The sequence below is a fragment of the Lytechinus variegatus genome, chromosome 2 (assembly GCF_018143015.1).
Source record: "Lytechinus variegatus isolate NC3 chromosome 2, Lvar_3.0, whole genome shotgun sequence".
NCBI classification, from domain to species: Eukaryota; Metazoa; Echinodermata; class Echinoidea; order Temnopleuroida; family Toxopneustidae; genus Lytechinus; species Lytechinus variegatus.
The window spans coordinates 38,745,279-38,765,978 of NC_054741.1; the positions used below are offsets into that span (position 1 = coordinate 38,745,279).

General features: G+C 34.8%; 1 protein-coding gene across 1 annotated transcript; it reads left to right on the forward strand.

Annotated features, from left to right (window-relative positions):
- The first annotated feature begins 3,741 nt into the window (after positions 1-3,741).
- LOC121408058 (dynein regulatory complex subunit 4-like) lies at positions 3,742-17,278 on the forward strand. The gene is made up of 11 exons (XM_041599381.1): positions 3,742-3,847; positions 7,842-7,943; positions 9,858-10,055; positions 10,610-10,816; positions 12,158-12,212; positions 12,853-13,058; positions 13,518-13,685; positions 14,215-14,301; positions 14,717-14,926; positions 15,332-15,397; positions 15,741-17,278. The coding sequence occupies exons 1-11, from the start codon at positions 3,845-3,847 to the stop codon at positions 15,888-15,890; spliced, it is 1,452 nt and encodes a 483-aa protein (XP_041455315.1). The 5' UTR covers positions 3,742-3,844; the 3' UTR covers positions 15,891-17,278.
- Positions 17,279-20,700: the final 3,422 nt, after the last annotated feature.

A 20,700-nucleotide genomic window follows, 5' to 3' on the forward strand; every position in this document is an offset into this window, starting at 1 on the left:
ACACACCCCACCCCAAACAAACGCTCACCCCAAAACCCCCAAACAACTTTCATATCACAAACATCACAAAATTACGCTAACATACTAAAAGATATTGGACTTGTCCCCGTAGAGCCTAGTACTAGTCCCGGGGGGGGGGGAGAGTCAAACATATTGCTGTACAATTGGGTGACCAAATTATAATAAATTATAATAACTATAATAACCCCTATAATAAACGAGTTTTTCTTCTTTGTGCAAAATAACTCTCTCAACAAGTTTTTCGCGGGCTTCATTTACACATTTTGGCCCCCAAACAAGTTGTCTCAGAATGACCCCTACAAATAAACAAGTTTTGTCTACTTTCAGCCCCCCCCCCCCCCCCCCCCGTGAAGTTAGGGATAAAATACCACAATAGGGAAGAACCCGGAACACTTCAGAAACGAAGATGAAAAGCCTCCGGAACAATGCTGGGGAAAAAACATACCCTAATAGGTTAATAGGTCGGGTTTTATCTTTTAAAAAAACTTTTGAAAAAACATGACCTTTCATCATTTGACCCAACGATTGACCAGTATTTCAAAACCACCTTTTTTTAAGACGGTGTGTGTTTTTTAAAGAGAGGAAGAGAAATGGGAAGAAAAAGGGAAAAGAATTGAGAAAAGGAAGAAAGGGGAAAAGAGAAAGACGAAACCAATAGGAAAATTAAAAGGAGAAGAAATTAGAGAGAGAATGGGATGGGGAGTGCGAAACACTTTCGAGGTCGTAACTTTGATGTCCCGTGCAATCAATATGCAGAGTCTTATACTGGATTGTTGTTGTTTTTTAGGGGGGGGTTAATGTCTGTTACGCAAGTGCAAGGTTAATTTGGACCGACTTCTGTCAAAAAATCGATGAACTGTCGGGCCACACAAGGCTGTTCCAACTGCGTACAGTACCGTGTTCTTGCTCGGTCTTTAGGTTCCATCATCTATGTCGGTAAATGTCAAATTGCACAGCAATGTCGTTAGATTTTAATCGCCAAAATAGTTCCAGCTCGCACATCGCAAGTTCGCATATTGAAATCCATATCCTCTTCCAAATTTCCCTCATTACAATGTTGAACAGTGCTTAAAAGGTTCCATTTCGGTAGATGTAGTGAAATATCGGCTCGCGCTTCGCGCTCGCATACTGAGATACACAGCCTGCATGTTCTTTATGAGTAGAAATATCAAAAATTAACAGCTCACGCTTTGCACTTGCATTTTTAATGAGCATGATAATCTCTTGTGATTACAAAAAGTGCAAAGAATTATAATTAATGTCAATTTTTTTCTATAAAAAACAGACATCCGATCAATATCATCTCGCGCTTATAGCGCTGTTTATGTATACTGAGAAACGTTTATAGTATATAAAAACATGCTTAAGAATTTCAAGCGTTCTGGTCGCATTATTCATAGCGGCGGAAGCGGGGGGGGGGGGGCGGGGACGTGTCACGACCCCCCCCCCTAAATTTTTGGGATGATAACCTTTTCTTTTTTTTTGCATGCTTGTCCAAAAATTTTGGTGGTCCCCCCCCTGAAATGTTTGGCTTCCGCCGCCAATGCTTACTTTAATGAGATATCATTTTTATGGGTCACTGCAGAGAGTCTATTTTTATGTCAGAGTATCGAAGATTTCAGCTCGGCATGCGTCGTACTCAAATTCATTGTTGGGGATTCTAAAAAGTGCTTAGAATGTCAAATGCATGGATTCGAGGAAAGTGAAATGAAAGGAAAGGGAAAGGATGAGAAGTGGGGGAAAGGGAGAGAGGTGGGACATAAATGGGAAGGGAAGAAAAATATATTTTGAAAAAAAATGTTGCTTCATAACAAAGAGGGGCACTTCAGTGAAGGGGGAATGGGTGCACAGGTGAATACCATCCTATGAAGATAAATCTTATGGAGAAAAAATGAAATGGTAGACGGTAGTAAAAGAAAATGGGAAAAAAATAAAAACAAAATAGAACAAAAGGTATAATAAAACAAAAAACAGAAGAGAAACAAATACTTTATTTCGTCTTCTCTCCGTCTTTCTCTTTGTTCTCTTTTTATACTTTCCTTTCTCCTCTTCTAAAGTTTATCTTGGACCTTTTTTGTTGAGTGTTTTATACCTTCCCTATATTTTGTTCGCCCTCATTTTAAAGAGTACTAATTAGCCCACATGAATTTAGATTTTAAGAAAGAGATTGTTAAAACGCTGCCAGTACTCCAATACTTCATTTTCTTTCCCTTTATTTCAACCATCCAATTCCTGTTCTATTACAGATTGCTGTCTATCGAATTGATATTCTCTTATAAAAATACAGTACAGTACTTTCATCAAGACGTGATTACATGTTTGTGCAAATTTGAAAATTCTGAACTTTCTAATCGTCTCTCTGCTTATGTTCAAACTCTGCACTTTATAATCTTGGAATAGTGTAACTGGTGGGAAGGGGGGGGGGGGTGGCTGGTTGCTTCTGGTCCTCTCCTCTACCTTATTCAGAAAATTATGTCTAGATTTTGCTAAATCTCTATCAAAACACCCTATCTACTCGAACTGGCTATACCCCAAAAAGAAATAACAACAAACAGCTCCGTCAAAATCTCATCTATGAACAATTCCGATGCAAAACGGAAAGATTCCAAAACAGTCCACTCCCCTACTTCGTTGATCTGTTAAATGGAAAAAAGTAACCCTAATAGTTCGTTTTGTTCACCAATACTGTAGTGTAGCAATTTTTCTCTTTTTATGCAAATTTCCTAATTATCAAAATATACACTTTCTTGTCGATCTGTTTCTTTCTGATTGCCTGTAATGTTTAGAGTCTGCTTTCCTTTAGTTGAAACCCCAAAATCATCTGTACGTTTGTAATAACTAAATGGTCATATATGCATTTCATTTCCTTTTAATCTATAATTCCATTAATATCTTTTTATTTATCTGCAACATTAATGCAACTTTAATAAGATGATTACACATTTATGTTGCTTACTCATTAATCAGTAATGAATCTTTCAATGCTTGGTCTATTATATTTTTGCTGACCTCCCGAATATGATTTCCTTTTGTTTTACCATTTTTTTCGTTTTGCTTTCTTCTGTCTATCTATGCAATATGTGATTCAATGCGATTTATAATTTAACTTACACTTAGAACTCATTTATGTAATTAGATCCATCTTAATGAAAATATTTGTGTAATTTAATCTATTATATATTGAATGATTGCTTTTTTTTATCATGTACTCTTTGTAAAATATCTTTGTATGTTCTTATATTTTGTAAACATGTATATTTCATCTACTGGCTGCCAAGCATTATTTGCCAATAAACCATTACTATACTATTGTACAGAAGTGAAAATTAATTAATCGCCAATGAAAATTTGATATTTCAATTTGCATGTTAATATGTTACCCCCCCCCCCCCTCCGACTTTCAAAAATTCTCCGTTCCCTCTCTAATCTGCCTCTTTATTATTTTGCTTTTTTGTCTGATATTTTTTTTCATCAAAAAAGTACGAGTTGTTGGTCCCCCATCCAGGGGCCCGTTGCAGAAAGAGTTGCGTTTAAACGCAAGTCAAAAAATCAATCGCAAGTTTCAAATGCGCGCTGTTGATTGGTTGAAAATCAAGTTGCGCATGATTTTTAAAGTTGCGATTGATTGCAACTTTTTCTGCAACGGGCCCCTGCTTTGCCAAACTATAATGTTTTTCACAATAGATGGCGCACGCGAAATTCACTTTTTTTTACATCCGGGTTATTTTTTCATTGGTTTCTATGATCAACAACAAACAAGAGTGAGGTACAAGAAACTGTCGTATTTTTCAGCCGAAAGAGACCTAGATATCTTCGATTCAAAATGGTGAGTTGTTAATTTGATCCATCATTATGTTTTTTAGCTTACATATTGTTCCATTGTGCGATTTATTTAACGATTTTGTGTATTAAGTTAAAAGTAATGATGGCAGCAGGATTTATCTAGTTGATGCGGACTCGACCAAGTTGCTAGGCCGTTAGCCCAGGCAGGCTGTGGGCTGTCAGTAGGCTGAGAATCTGCATGCAGCACGCGCATCAGCCGATTTGCCCATTTTGATATTTAAATAGTTTATCATGGTTATATTTCAACATTTGGATTTATCCATATATGTCTGTGATACGTATTGATTTGGAACAAATTATTTTACCTCCATTAAATTGGGGTAACATGCACACATTAAAAAAATTATCAAATTTTTTTATTCGATCAAAAAATGTTCACATTCACACTCACTGACTCAGTTCACACAAAATTAATTAAAATCATAAATACCAAACAGAAGGCAAGATCATAGATTAAAAATCACTTGAGGGAATTATGAATTAAGTCGAGGGTTTCTTCGCTTATATCGTGATCTCAAAATTCCATGGTGACCAACTACTAACTAGTTCCAGGGCTATTTTGACCAGGGGGGGGGGGGCTAAGTTAGTATTACTAGTAGATCTATACTAATAGTAACCTAGCAATATGTGTGAGTGGGCTAAGATAGCTAATCAATATTTTTCCCTGGCTCAGAATGCAATGCCCCATCTGTATCTTATACCGTTCTAAGAAAATAACCTTAAGTTACCTGCAATGTAAACAGATATTCATTACAAAATCTGACTGAAAGTCTGATTGGTTGAAAAGGCATTTCATGTAATATGAAAGACATTCATGTAATATAGGCTTAGGCTCCACTACACTTCATCACCACTCCACCTATCCGAACCCTCGGGGGGACAAATACTCTCAAAATCCAGTGACAAACAGTGGCACTTTATGGTAACAAAGGCAACATATGACCAAAACATACTTTCAGCTTACTCTACAGTGACTAAACTTACTATCGGACACAGATTCACTCCTTGCCCTTTCTCTTTATAAACATCTTAAAATCAATGATTTTAGGCCGGTTCACAGTAACCCACACGTATTCACCGCCGAATCCAAAATGGCGATCAGCATTTTTTTTCAACCCTGGCCCATGGAAAACCATTTGATTCTGTTTTTCTTTTGTGTAATTTTACATGGTCAAGTCAAGTTCAATTTATTTATTTCCAATTAAAAATCACAATATAAAAATTCATGAAAATGCATAATCAAGCAAATGTAATCCATATTCATGTACATGTATTACGAAAGTCTTCCACATAAAATATATATGTATACAATAAGTTAACATTTTCAAGAACAGAGGAAATAGGGAAATTATAGAAACTGAAGTCTAGATCCCCTAAAGGAATTAGACAAAATGTAATTGACAAAGTAAGATGTAAGAACTTATTTGCCCACAATTAAACACAAAACAAACAACCCCCCCAAAAAAACCCAAGATCAAACAAAGGGGGAACAAACAAAAATCAAACCAAACAAACCCTACACAAAAGTAAAGAGTGGAAAATAAATCTACACAAGTTGAAGATTGATTAAATGCTTTTTAATACCGTTTTTTGTAAATGCATTATTTATTTTATATTACTTGGCATGTGACTGAATGAATAAAGCAAATAGGATTTTTGACTGCCCATAAATGATATATATTTTTATATATTATAAAATATATTATTATATATTTTGTTCCTTGTATTATAGTTATGTACTGACATATTTAATGAAAGCATACTTACTATTGTGTAAACAAGGTTAAAAAAAACAATTTTATGTTTGAACAATAAAATCAAGATGCAATATCTATTCAATTGATAAATGTCAAGAATTTGGAGTGATTTGAACAGTGGCCTACTATGGGCATAATATGAATTCAAAGAATATATTCTAACAGCCTTCTTTTGTAATAAAAAGAGGGACTTCAACTGAGGTTTGTAAGTTTTTGCCCAAACAGCATTACAGGAAGTAAAAAATAGTAAAATAAAATAAATGTATTGTAAAGCAATCTCAGTATATTTTTAGATTAAATTGTTCGCAGTGTACCAACAATACCTACACCCTTTGACACTTTGTTAGCAATATACATAATGTGATCAGTCCATGACATGTTTTCATATATAAAAATACCTAAAAATTTAACAAAGTGGACTCTCTGGATAATCTTGCCATTTATTGATATCTTTAGTTGTCTACATGTACATGTACTTGATAGGCTAAATTTTTCAACATATTTGTCATTCTGATGGTTGTGTTGGGAGTTTGACAGTAGTTAGAAATTGTTATTTTTTATTGTTAAACTTTTTACACATCCGTCCTAGACGGGACATATGGTATCACGCTCAGTGTCCGTCTGTCCGTTAACTTTTCTTTGTAAACACGATAACTTCAGTTTGGCTTAACCTAGGCACATATAATTTGGTATGTATGATACTAGCATGAATCCCAGGAAGCCTATTGATTTTGAGATCAAAATGTCAAAGGTCAAGGTCACAGTGACATATTTTCATCTGGCCCTTCTGCAGTCCTTGTAAACGCGATAACTTTAGTTTAACTAAACCTACATGTAGGCTCATAATTTGGTGTGTATGAAACTAGCATGGCTTCTAGGAAGCCTATTGATTTTTAGATAAAAAAATTAAAGGTCAAGGTCACAGTGACAGGTTTTCATCCTACCATTCTGCAGTCCTTGTAAAGGCGATAACTTTAGTTTAGCTTAACCTAGGCTCATATAATTTAGTGTGTATGGTATTAGCATGGATCCCAGGAAGTCTATTGATTTTGAGGTCAAAGGTCAAGATTTTCATCTTACCCTTCTGCAGTCTTTGTAAATACAATCCTTTATACCCCTTTCATAAACCTATCCTCCAATTAGCCACCTATTAGAGTAATGCGGATAATTCAATAAAAATTGTGTTCATAAACTCTGAAATAATCAGCACTATTTTTACGAGTGCCCGTCCTGAAAAAGGAGGATAATCGTCATGGCAACCACATACATCCCCTCCGATGCGGTTGCGTTGGAAAAGGGTGACCTTGTGACTGCTCCATGGCAATTATCCGCATTACTTTCGAAATGCGTTCATAAAGTCAAAATCTGGTCCAGACGCTGCTATTATGCGGATAATTGCAGCATCAAAATAATGCGGATAACTCTGGTCCTCCTCCGATTTTACAACCAAATTATGCTGCTATTAGCCGCATAATTGGGTTTATGAAAGGTATATAAGTTGAACTTAACCTAGGCTCATATAATTTGGTTTGTATGATACTAGCATAGATCACAGCAATTCTATTGATTTTGAGGTCAGAATGTCAAAGGTGAAGTCGCCACCTTCCACTTTTCTTGCTTGACCAATAACTCAATTTTTCCGCGTTACAGGTTGGCGTATTATGTGCTCACCTTAGCAACACTCTTAGTTCTCTTTATAATTATATTGATGATCAGTGACACAACATTAGCTCCATGCTCAATTTCATCTAAGATGTAGGGTTAGTGGTAGGGTCTGCAATAAGGTTTTATGTTAGGTTTAGGATAAGGTATAATGTTAAACTCAAGGTTGAAGTTGGTCATTAGATTAGTGAGTGGAATTTTGAATGGAGCAATTGTCGCTGAAGCAAATGTCATGGAACCCGATGATCAGATGTTGTACTGATATGAATACGTGGCATGCTAAGTTTGGAAATGGTAAAGAGCAAATCCATTGGATAGATCAACAGACTCTCAATGCTCGGTGCTAATACATTTTAAGCATGTAATGAGTAAAGAAAGTTCTAACGTTCATGGCAGATTTACTGATTCTTTCATTTTGATGTTTCTCAACACATAACCCTTCCCTGGATTGGAACATTTGCCAACAAGTATCCCCAAATCTTTTTTCATTAAAGTATCAGACTGCATGTCCTAGCAGAATGTATACATTTTATTTTCTTTTTCATTTCATTGTATTAGCCTCCAAAGAAGGGGAAGAAAAAGGGTAAGAAGAAGTCTGCCAAGGCCAAGACCCCAACTGTCATTGATGGAATCTCTACAGAGGAAATGTCTAAGGAACAGGTATGTTCTCTTTTTAACACAATAGATCTGGGCACTAGTATTCAACCCGGCACAATTCAATCTATTTGGAGAAATTCCCCCAAATATTTAGAAATAGGGATTTTATCTTAATTTCATACCTTTGTTATTTCCATGGTAATCTGTTGTCGGTATTTTCTTTATCAATCTGTCGACTATATGTGCGGAGGATCAAATTATGCAGCGATGACTTTTTTCACTGAATGGCACTAGTATCACTGGTGATGATAGATAGTGAATTATGAAATGGTTTAGACTACTCAACTAGATCTAGATGTATATCAGTCTCTGGCTTTGAGTTATTCCCTGTTTGGTCTCCTCTCAAATGGTCTAGTCCATAGTCGGATGGGACAAGGTCAGATTGAGAGACAGGGCCATCTTTCATCGCTAGGTTGAATACTAGTGTTGGTAGGTGGAATACTAGTGCAAAAAGCCATCGCCACTTCATTCTATCGCATGCGCGTACAGTCAACAGATTGATAAAAACAATACTGCCAACAGACAGCCCTGAATTTCCCCTTGAAAATGAGAAAGGTCTGAATTTTAAGTAGATTCCCTTTTTTCTATATATTTGAATATGAAGGTCTCCAAATGGGTTGAATACTAGCGCATGTACGGTACATATCTTGTGTGAATTTCTTAAAAATTTATGCTGTTTTCCCCTCAGTTCTGATGATTTTCTGATTCCCTCTTGAAATTTGAATAAATGAATTTAGTGTGTAGTATATAATCTTTTAATTTCCCTCTCTATTCTGTACGTTTAAAGGTAAAATAATGTACCGTAGTTGCAGCAAACAATGAGAAAGTCTATAAAATAAATGTTAATTGTCACCCAATTATCGAGATCTGGTACAATAGCCTAAACTTGTCCTTTTGAAATCACAAAATCTTAGCTGAATATTGACAACACTGATGATCACCAACAAAGAAGAGCATATATGGGACAAATTATTTATATTGCTTGGAAAAATACCTGACATTTGATATGAATTCATGTTTATTTTGCTCATTTTCAGCAATTGCAATTTTTTAGAGCTATTCAGCTTTAATAATAGGGTGAATCAAGTAAGATCATTTTGCATGAGTTTCTAGTCACATGATCGAGGTAAAAGGTCATTTAGTGTCAATGAACTTAGTATTTTAGTACCATGATGGTGTTTTTATGAATAATTAATCTTCTTATGCCCTTTTTACACAGGATTTTCTTAACCCCGGACTATCGCTAACCCCGTACTATCCTTAACCCCGTACTATTTTTTTTCCTTTTCACACATGCCAAATTGTTATTGCTAACCCCGGATAAGGAATGCTTGCTTTTCACACACGAAACTCGCTAACCCCGGACTAGTGGTTTTTGTCAATCATTCGTAGTACAAGTACTTCACTCGTACACTTTTTACACACGCTACAATTTCCTTAACCCCGTACTATAGGTGGGGCCAAATTGCCATTTAGCCCCACCTATAGTACGGGGTTAAGCTTAACCCACTTTCGTTTTACACATGCGATCTTAACCCTGTACTATTGCTCTTAGCACCGCAATTGGTGGGATAACCCTGCTTTTTTGCAGGGCCAAATAATCCCGTACTATAGGTGGGGTTAGCCCACTTTGCAAAAATGCTGTGTAAAAAGAAAGTGGGCTAAGCTTAACCCCGTACTATAGGTGGGGCTAAATGGCAATTTAGCCCCACCTATAGTACGGGGTTAAGGAAATTTTAGCCTGTGTAAAAAGGGTATTAGTTGTTTTCAGAGTCAGTACTGCAGTTGTATTGAATCGCGTAATGTAGGCAAGTGTGCTAGAGGCATACCACTTATTATAAAACAGGCATTGTGAAGTAGACTAACCTACTATTAAATGCCTGACTGTCAATTGCTTTTATTTTATTATTATTATAGTTGGAGGAGCATATCACGAGGTTGAGAGAGGAGTTAGATCGGGAGAGAGAAGAGAGGAATTACTTTCAGCTTGAGAGAGATAAAGTGAATACATTCTGGGAGATCACCAAGAGGCAATTTGAAGAGTCTAAAGCTGGTCTTAGAAATAAAGACAGAGAAATGGAAGATGCTGAAGAGAGGCATCAAGTTGAAATCAAGGTTTGTCTTTATAACTATTCTCCGAATCTTTTAATGCAAATAACTGAAATTCTTATCAAATTCTTATGCGTAAATATTGAATACCCTATAACTCAACATAAACTTGATTTTAATGATTTTAATGATTATGCTACATGTATATTTATGTTTATCAATATTCCATGGTGTTAGTGAAGATTTCAGAGCTCTTTTTTTGTATTTTGATAGTTTCATATTTTTAGTAATGTAATTGTAATACTACATGCATGTGAAATATATTTCCTTTTCATTTTAAATTTTCCTAAATCATTTGAAATATCAGCTTTGTTGCAGTATGTAAAAGAAATAACGTCGTTGTAAAAACAGCTGTGAAAAATATCAGATGGAATTATTTCTGTCCTTGTTTTAAACAATGAACTGCATATTCTGAAACATATTTTCAGTGAGGTTTGTTTTTCATTTGATGTACATTGTAATTTATTGCAAACTTGTTGAATACTCAGAGAATTCCATTCAATATCCATGCATTCTGTAATTGTAGATTAGTTATATAGTAGTAACTTTCCTTTGCATAGGTTTACAAGCAAAAGGTCAAGCACTTGTTGTACGAGCATCAGAATAACATATCTGAACTTAAAGCAGAGAGTGCAGTGGCATTGAAGCTTGCCCAGGATGATAACCGTTCATCGGAAGGTGATCTCAGGAAAGATAAACGCAATCTTAAAGTCTCTCTCAAGGAACAGGAGCTAGCACATGAGGATATCATCAAAGATCTCAAAATGGTAAGAATTTGATGATTTAACAGAACTGTGAAAAAGGTCAAGCTGTCTCCCGTAAGACAACATGTACAGAGATAAGTTGAGATTCTTGTTATTCATGATATTCATTTCCCAAAAATGTTACAGAAAAAATATATATCCATCTGTCTTCCCTTGATAAAAAAGGATTGATCAATCTGTCAAGAGGTTTTTTGTCTCACCTGCGAAGCAGAGTGAGACTATAGGCGCCGCTTTTCCGACGGCGGCGGCGTCAACATCAAATCTTAACCTGAGGTTAAGTTTTTGAAATGACATCATAACTTAGAAAGTATATGGACCTAGTTTATGAAACTTGGCCATAAGGTTAATCAAGTATTACTGAACATCCTATTAGAGTTTCATGTCACATGACCAAGGTCAAAGGTCATTTAGGGTCAATGAACTTAGACCATGTTGGAGGAATCAACATCGAAATCTTAACCTGAGGTTAAGTTTTTGAAATGTCATCATAACTTAGAAAATATATAGACCTAGTTCATGAAACTTGGACATAAGGTTAATCAAGTATCACTGAACATCCTGCATGAGTTTCACGTCACATGACCAAGGTCAAAGGTCATTTAGGGTCAATGAACTTTGGCCGAATTTGGGATATCTGTTGAATTCCCATCATAACTTTGAAAGTTTATGGATCTGATTCATGAAACTTGGACATAATAGTAATCAAGCATCACTGAATATTTTGTGCAAGTTTCAGGTCTCATGATTAAGGTCAAAGGTCATTTAGGGTCAATGAACTTTGGCCGAATCGGGGGTATCTGTTGAATTACCATCATAACTTTGAAAGTTTATGGATCTGATTCATGAAACTTGTACATAAGAGTAATCAAGTATCACTGAACATCCTGTGCGAGTTTCAGGTCACATGATCAAGGTCAAAGGTCATGTAAGGTCAATGAACTTTGGCTATGTTGGGGTTTTTTGTTGAATAACCATCATATCTCTGTAAGTTTATTGGTCTCGTTCATAAAAAGTGGACATAAGAGTAACCATGTATCACTGAACATCTTGTGTGAGTTAGAGTAGTATTCAAAGTCAGCACTGCTGCTATATTGAACCGCGTGATGCAGGTGAGACGGCCAGAGGCATTCCACTTGTATTGTTGTTGTTTTTGTTTGTATTTTAAAGGGAAAGGAGAATGCTTTCTAGAAGGAACACATTTACATTTTGGTTGTGCATTTGATTTTATTTGGTGATTGAACATGTTTGTTGACATTTTTATTAATGCTGTACTGTCAACCATTTGTGAGGTAGGGATTATTTTCTAGTAATATTGTCAACTTTCAATATTTTGTTTCCTCTTAGAAAAATGATGAGTTAGTAACCAATCTTAGAGCAGACTTTGAAAGAGAAGCAAGAGGTAAGAAAGATCATGAATTTTATTCCAGTCATGTCTATATGTCCAATTTACCCATTATAGTATGAAACATTTATTGTAATCATTTGATTTTTTTTTCTTCATTTGTTTCAGGTTAAATGTAGACATTGCAAAGATACTTTAAAACGAAATGAGTCATTTACCACCAATTTCTGTATCACACTTGAATTATTCATAGTGTCATATTTTATTAAATAACATAATTCACATTTTTAAAAAGTAGTTATTCAATTCCATTGCTATTTTTGGTTGAAGTTTCATCAAAAGATTTACAATGCAAAAAAAAAATAATGTTATTATTGTTGATTACAATTGTGAAAAGTAAAAGCTCGCTGAAAAAGTTGAAATAATGGATAGACATTTCTGGCTATCATCCCATGATTTGGATCTCATATTTGATCTAATTCACAAGATGCATGCGAAAAACGTATTTCCGTTAATAATCCTGATACAATATAATTACTCTTCAATTTTATTTCATTTAATGATGTACCAGCTTGAAGTATGACAAGGTTTATGAAGTAATTTGATGCATGAGAATTAAATCTACAGAATAAAAACTTTTGCTTATATTTAGCAGTTGCCTGAACTTATCATTATTCTGTACTCCTTTTTATCCTAGAAATCGAAGCTAAATACGAGAGGAAGATGCGTTCATTGAGAGAAGAGCTTGAACTACGACGAAAAACTGAAATTCATGAGATTGAGGAGAGGAAGAATAGTCAGATCAATACACTAATGAGGAATCATGAGAAAGCTTTCAGTGATATCAAGAATTACTACAATGATATCACACTCAATAACCTGGCTCTCATTAACTCACTCAAGGTAATATTCAACTTTATTATTAAAGATTATGATGGTTTAATGTCCAACAAGACTTTTAATTTTATTGATATGTTGCAGTTTGATATTCTCCCTTTTCCATGGAACCTTTTTGTCCCTGTGTCTATTAAAGCACAAGACATGTTAATAAACATCTGGTGTTAGCTTTTTTTTTTTTGTTAGATAATTCTGTCATCACTGCTTATAACTTAGCTTTTGCATTATTACAGCTTGAAAGTTATGGAAAAGCATGTAGATTTGGCAAATATGCTATAGCAGGCAAGATAAAAAAGTATCAATATTATGCTAGTATGCACTGCTTTTATGGAGAACAGTATGTTCAGATGTGATTTCTTAACAATGCTTCACGATGAGACTTGTATTTTTTTTTAGTATTTGTATGTTTTATCAGATCATGAAGTCATAAGGTAAAATTGCAATATTCTTTCTTTGTTGCCATAGGAACAAGTAGAAGAAATGAAGAAGAAAGAGGAGAGGATGGAGAAGCATATGAATGAGATCCAGGCTGAGAATAGACGTCTGAAAGAACCATTAGAGAAAGCAAGAGAGGAGGTAGCAGAACTAACCAGACAACTAGCCAATTATGAAAAAGACAAGGCTTCATTGGCGGTATGTATACATCACACTGGAGTCTTTAACTAGAGAATTATTTGGAAAATAATTAGACATTTTGGTGAAATTATTTAAAGAATAATCCTAAGATAAATAATATAGGGTATTTATATTACGCACATATCCACCTTGTTAGGTGCTCAAGGCGCTCCTATAAACAATCCAATCCAATTGTTTTATACATGTATTTATATTTTATAAATAAAATTCACATTTTGAGTTGCAATGTGTTATGAATGATAAGCACATATCCATCAATTTCTTTTTTATTATTATTACTACTATTCTTTAATTATATCTCCATTCATATGGCTTTATGTAGATGTTGAATATTGCCTCATTGAAATGTTGAAGTGTCATTATTTCATAATAGTAAAAGTATATTTAGGTCTAATGAGTATGAATTTATTCTGAATCACTGTTTACCATCATTGTTGGTCTTTAATCATTGTTTTGCCCTTTAATAATGGAAAGATTAAAAACCAGTTGATGTCATGCCATTCATTGTGTACGGTTTTTCTTACAGAGTGCTAAAGCAAGGTTAAAGATCATGGATAAGGAATACAAAGATCTTCAATGGGAACATGATGTACTGGAACAGAGATTTGAACAGGTGAGCATAAATATGTTTTATATTTCGTTTCTACATGGTATGTAGTGGATGTGTTGAAAAATGATTTGTTCATTTCAATATGTCACCTCTATACTTCTTTTTGTTAGCTCTAGATTTTCTATTATGAACTGTTTGTTTTTAATTATTCTGTAATGTGCATTTTATATGTTGTATTATATTAAGGCCACATGGGAGATAACTATTTATTAGTGAAATTGAAACAAATAACTAAAGTAAAACCTATGTATAAAGATCACCCTACGGGAGACAAGAAAATCGTCTTTATATGCAGCACATTGCTCAGGTTCCTTTTTTTTCAACTGGGAAAACTAATAAAGGTAACATAGATATGTACTTCTATTCAGGTGGTCTCTAAATCTGTTTAAATGCATTTCATTTTCTTTTCCACCTACAGTTACAGAGTGAAAGAGATGAATTGTATGCCAAGTTTGTGAAGGCCATCCATGAGGTACAGCAGAAGAGCTCCTTTAAGAACCTTCTTCTTGAAAAGAAACTCGGCGCCCTCTCCGACACATTAGAGAAGAAGGAGGCTCAACTCAACGAGGTTCTTTCTGCATCCAATCTGGATCCTACGGCACTCACTGTGGTTACAAGAAAACTGGAGGTACGTACTGTAGTGACAATGTTGATGGTGGTGTTGTTGGTGGTGATGGCAGTTGTGATTGCATCAATGGTGATATGCATTAATTACTCGTTAATGAGGTGGATTGGAAGATGAGTGGTCCTATAGCCATGATACTGATGATGATGATGATGGTGATGATGATAGTGATGATGATGGTGATGATGATGGTGAAGATGGTGGTGATGATGATGATGATGATATTGATGATGGTGATATTGATGATGATCATGATGATAGCTGTTTAATATCAACATGATAGCAGGTTTTAGATCAGATAAGTGATGATCCCTGGTTATGGTGTATGGTATTATGTGTGATATGATGTGTCATGATATATGACTAGAACTGATGAACCGTTTGCATCTCAATTTTTTTTCCCTGTAGGATGTCTTGGATTCCAAGAACAGTGCCATCAAAGATTTGCAGTATGAGCTGGCTCGAGTCTGCAAGGTAAGACTAATAGTCTTCATATGATTGAGAACAGATATCAGTTTGATTGACAGGGTTGTATTACATTTTATTAAGAAATTTGAAGGAAGATCAAATTGTGATAGCATTGATGTTAGGGTAGAAGATTCAACATAGTGATTATGAACACTTTTTATAGTCTGCTTATTTTTGTATGTCTGTATGGTTACAGAACTAAGGTACTTAGTTTGTCAAACTTGTATGGATAACTTTGTCATGCTGAAGATTTTATTTTGTTTTAAAAATCTGTTCGCTTCATCTTGAACATGTCTGAACATTGTCACAAGCAATACATCTCACTCTTCGTTTGTGTTTTATCATACAGGCACACAATGACTTGCTACGTACATATGAGGCCAAGCTACAGGCGTTTGGCGTTCCAACTGAAGAGCTAGGGTTCAAGCCTCTTGAGAGCACGATAGGGGGACAGCAGCTGGGACAGGGAGCAGCGGGATTGGTGGCTGCTCCTACATAATCTTGTTCTATGGTTACTTACCATTCTAAGAACATTTGTGGAATATTCATATAAACTCACTTTATCATCTTGAATTTTCAAAGTCATACTGGAAGTACATCATTTTCTGATTGGTTTGATATGTATCTTCAGTAGCAAGTCTGTGACACCCTCCATTTATTCTCTCTTGAATATCATTAGCCATTCTGCAAGTACCAACTATCTCACTAGTTGATATTTATTTTGGAAGAATGTCTACGACCCATACTTTTCATTGTTATTTTGTAAACATGCACATACCAAAGTACATCATTGATTTAGGCATTAAGTGTCTTTATGTATCACAATTACTTCGAGCATCAATTAGTTACACAATTGAAGCATTCACAAAAAAATGTTCTTATGATCTAATATTGAAATAAAAATAAATGCCCAATATCACATATTGAAACACAACAGTCCTGACATCAGAGAGAAACAAATTGCATGTAATAGAATGTTATCTTTATTATGTGCATTACCTTTTCCGTCCAAAATCAAATTATTTTAGGAAGCCCAGGGATATTTATTTTTTAGTTTAACTTTTACCTTTCAGAATTCTCTGATATTTGAATTGGGTGGGGACGGATCTTAGGCTCACCTTCTACATTTCAAGTATTTGTAGAGTTGAAAGATATTACACTCTTTGGTTGAACTATTATTGGTAATATCATCACACTACCTTAGATTGTGACTAGAGAAGCCTGTCCATCATATTATCCCAAGTGCTTATATTTTTCAAAGAAAAAATTATTAGCATTTTGTAACTTAAATACCCAAATTCACAAAGATGATAGAGAATATGTCATTACAATTTCCTTACAAACATGGTTCATACAGATTTCATGCATTAACACTTGATTCAACATACATTCTGTATTTAGACAGGTCTAGTAATGATTGCTAACCAAGCATCACTGTTTGTCATAGGATGCTAAATTCATGATTGCATTTGATTGTTGCTGGGCTTGAAAAATGAATGAGCCTAATGTTTACGTAAATTACTTTTTATGAACCCTTTTGGACCCTTTTATTAAGATTATGTGCTAAATTTAGCACGACCAAAGGATGACATTTGCATGAACCATTGATTCAAATGCACCTTTATGAATTTGGGCTAGAGACCTTCAATTGATTCATGTTGCAGGATGTAGGTCTTACAGAGGCATCAAAATTCATATGTGGTATATATTCTACACTTTGTGTGTTTAAGTTAATTCACTTTACACATTGAGTTCATACAGGTGTACTTATATTTTATGTAAATATTTGTAAAAAAAATATTGGATTATAGAAAATTTGTAAAAGTTCATTGCTTTGATGAACATATGTTTGTTCATCAATGTGAATAAAATGCTTATAAGAGTGTACAATTATACTTCTGGTTCGTTTTTCAAGAAGTGATTTGGCATATATTACACAACACAAAGTAATCAGTAATCACATTTCAATCATTATTTGTCTCTCCGCTTTCTTCACACATAAACACCAATGCGTAAAACTGTTTTCCATTCTTTTGTCAACCCTTAAAGGGGAAGTTTGCCCTAAAGAAAAGTTTGTTGTAAAAATAGCAGAAAATTATTAAATATATTGGTGAAGTTTTGAGGAAAATCCATTAAAGATTAGACTTTCAAGTTTGGGATTGGTGACGTCATAACGAGCAGCTGCCCCTTATGTTATGTAATATAAATGCATAAATTTCAATTTTTTAATGGTTCGTGGGGAATTTTTTTTAGGAAGGGGTGTGAAATGAAGTGTCTATTGATATACTGAAGGTACAGTGAAAACCATTTTCAATTTTCTGAGAAAATGACATTTCATTGATTTTTACCACATGATATGTAGGAAAGTCAAATAATTAAAGTTCTAACTTTTTTACTCTGATGGATTTTTCTCCATTACAGTAATATTCTTTTTTCTGCCATTTTTACAGCTAACTTTTTGTAATGGAGGCACAAACAAGGCACTTTAAACATCTAGTTCACTTTTCTTCTAAACCCTTCCCTCTCTTCTGCCATATTTTTTTCTCTTATCCTCCCTCTTCCACTGAATGTCTTTCTCAGTCTCTTGCTCAGTCACCTATCAAAATGTCCTAACTATCCTCTTTTATTTTTATTATTTTTTAATATCCACCCTTCTCTTTCGTTTTCTAGACACCTATCCATCTCTCCCTGTCACATCCCCACTCCCTTAGGAGAAGGGCTAATTAACATAAACATATTTCATACCCAATAAGCCAGTTCGTGGTTAGCTCATGATCAACTTCTCATTGTCTGCCATTGGCACATTTAAACTATTGTTCAGGCTTCTGTCAAATACCAGTGATTTTGAAGACTCTAATTATTACTCTTCAGCTTGGATGTGATAAAATGAATATTTCGAAAGGAATACATGAATAATCATAAAATCACAAATGCCTATGTCAGTGAATTTGAAAGCCACCTTCATGGTTATCTCAAATGACCATTTTCTGCTCGTGCGCAATTTACAACCTTGAACAGGCTTATAGGGTTTATTTGGTCAGACTACGTCTCATGAATATTCATGTAACAGAATACAGCATAATTTCTAACGCTATAATCAGCTCAACTGGTGTGGCATAATTGGTAAAACCATTCACTACTGAAATTTTTACGGCAGTAAAGATCATTGATGTGGGTTCAAATATCGCCGAGAAGAAATTTTCAAAGTTCTCTTTTTTATGAAAAATTGAGCCAAGACTCTGAAAAGTCCAAGATTTGTAGTCTGATTCAAATCCTCCAAATCAAAGTTAGCCCCTATCATGTGTGTGTAAAAAACATACTCATCCCAGTCCTGTTCAGCTCTCTCTGTTGTCATTCTAAGATTTTCTCTTTCACTTCTTTTCTCCATCATTCTTGAGTTTCCTGTTTCAACCACCTCTTCCATTCACAATTATTTTCCTCTTCAAATGTATCCCCACGGTTCCATGACAACTGCTCTGGCGACAAGTACTCTGCTATAAATTCTGCGCACTAATGGAATGACAAACTTCAACCCTGGACTTAGCATTATATACCTATCCTAAACCCAACATAAAACCATTCTGCAGCCCTAATTCTAACCCTACATCTTAGATGAAATAAAGCCCGGAGCAACTGTCGTGTCATCTATCCACGTCCATTTTGAAAGTGAAATCAACCTGATTGAATTACCAAGTAATGAGTCTGGTACGAAACAGATAAATGAAAGTTTGAGAAAAATCTGACAAATAGTGAAAAAGTTATGAACATTTGAATATTGCGATTACTAATGCTATGGAGATCCTCGAATTGGCAATGCGACAGAGATGTGTGATGTCACTTGTGCAACTCTCCCCATTACTTTAGTATATATTTCACTTACATTGCCTCTTTCATCACATCTATCAGTAGATCATGTGTTCTTTCTACAGTGCGTATCAAAAAAAGTTTACACTTTGAAAAAGACCCGAGAATTGAAAAATATGCAACATGTGGGTAATTTTTTTAACATATATTCTCGGGTTTGGGTCTCATCTATCCAATGGAAGTAAAAGTTTTGAGAGAATATCACATATCCGTGAACACTGTCCATTTTTGCAAAGCTCGCAGAAATCTTTGGTTGCGCAGAAGTGCTCGTTTTCACGCTGTGTCAAGGGGAAAGGGCGAAATCAAACTTACCCTGCAAAACATTTCTCATACATTTCCCTTGCCCTTTTAGTCAATTGTAATAAAACGAATACATTCAAGCATTTATAACAATTTTGCCACCCAAAATGAAATTTCAATACTTTGTAAGCACAATCATTACCCATTTTGCGCCAGCTGAATCTGAGGACATAACTGAATCTGAAGAACAGTTTACATCAGACATATCCAGCATTTTTTCACGAAGTTTTTATCATTTAAAGTGGGTTTACATTTCATTTTTCATTTAATACTCACTTCTCTACACTTTTCCAAAGCTTGACGATAACTAACTAAATGAAAATTAAGCCTAAGCCACTTCATGTAAATCACAGCTCAGTGTAAAGCAAATATCGTCACGATGGCCTCGGTGTGTGGGGGAGCGGGGTGGGCACAATGCACTCTTCAAAGTGTTTTAAGCAAGGAAACAAGTTAAAAAGGTAAAAGATATCTTCAAATCAATTTTACTAGGTAAATTCCACGTGTTCTCCATGATTAAGGTCTACTTTTATTCGCATAACTATTTCAAAGTTCTGCGCAAATCATTTTTCACTAACTTTTTAAAAGTAAGTGGTGCTTACTCAAGCGGAAATATTTTTCGACATAATGAAGAAAAATCACCAGGATATTACCAGTGTATATTTTTACAGGATTTTTTCTAAGTGTAAACTTTTTTGATACGCACTGTATAGGAGGGCATGTAATACAGATTTTTAAAGAATATATCATAGATAAAGAGTTTGTATCACCACAAGATAAAGCAGAAAGAGACATTTTGAGGGTATTTTATAGTCCATCAAAGGGAAAGGTGTTCACATGTGACATCACACATCCTTGTCGCATTGCCAATGGGAGGATCTCCATAGCATTAGTGATTGCAATATTCAAATGCTCATAACTTTCTCATTATTTGTTTGATTTTTCTCAAACTTTCTTTGTTCTTATTCTTTGATTTTTCTGTTTCGACACAAGCCTACTTATTCCAAAGGTTTCATTCCATTTTAAAGGAATAACACTAACACTTGAATTCAAAAGCTGGACATTTTTTTTAGTTTAGAGAAACTTTGGCTCAATGATTAGAATACCAACCAGAAATATTAAATTTGTTCAATACAAAACACTCGAGA

Bases quoted from the DNA above. Each gene is read 5' to 3' on its own strand.
- LOC121408058 (XM_041599381.1), top strand. The intron at 10,056-10,609 runs GTTTGTCTTTAT...TCCTTTGCATAG, and splicing joins GGCATCAAGTTGAAATCAAG to GTTTACAAGCAAAAGGTCAA. The intron at 14,302-14,716 runs GTGAGCATAAAT...TTCCACCTACAG, and splicing joins TGGAACAGAGATTTGAACAG to TTACAGAGTGAAAGAGATGA.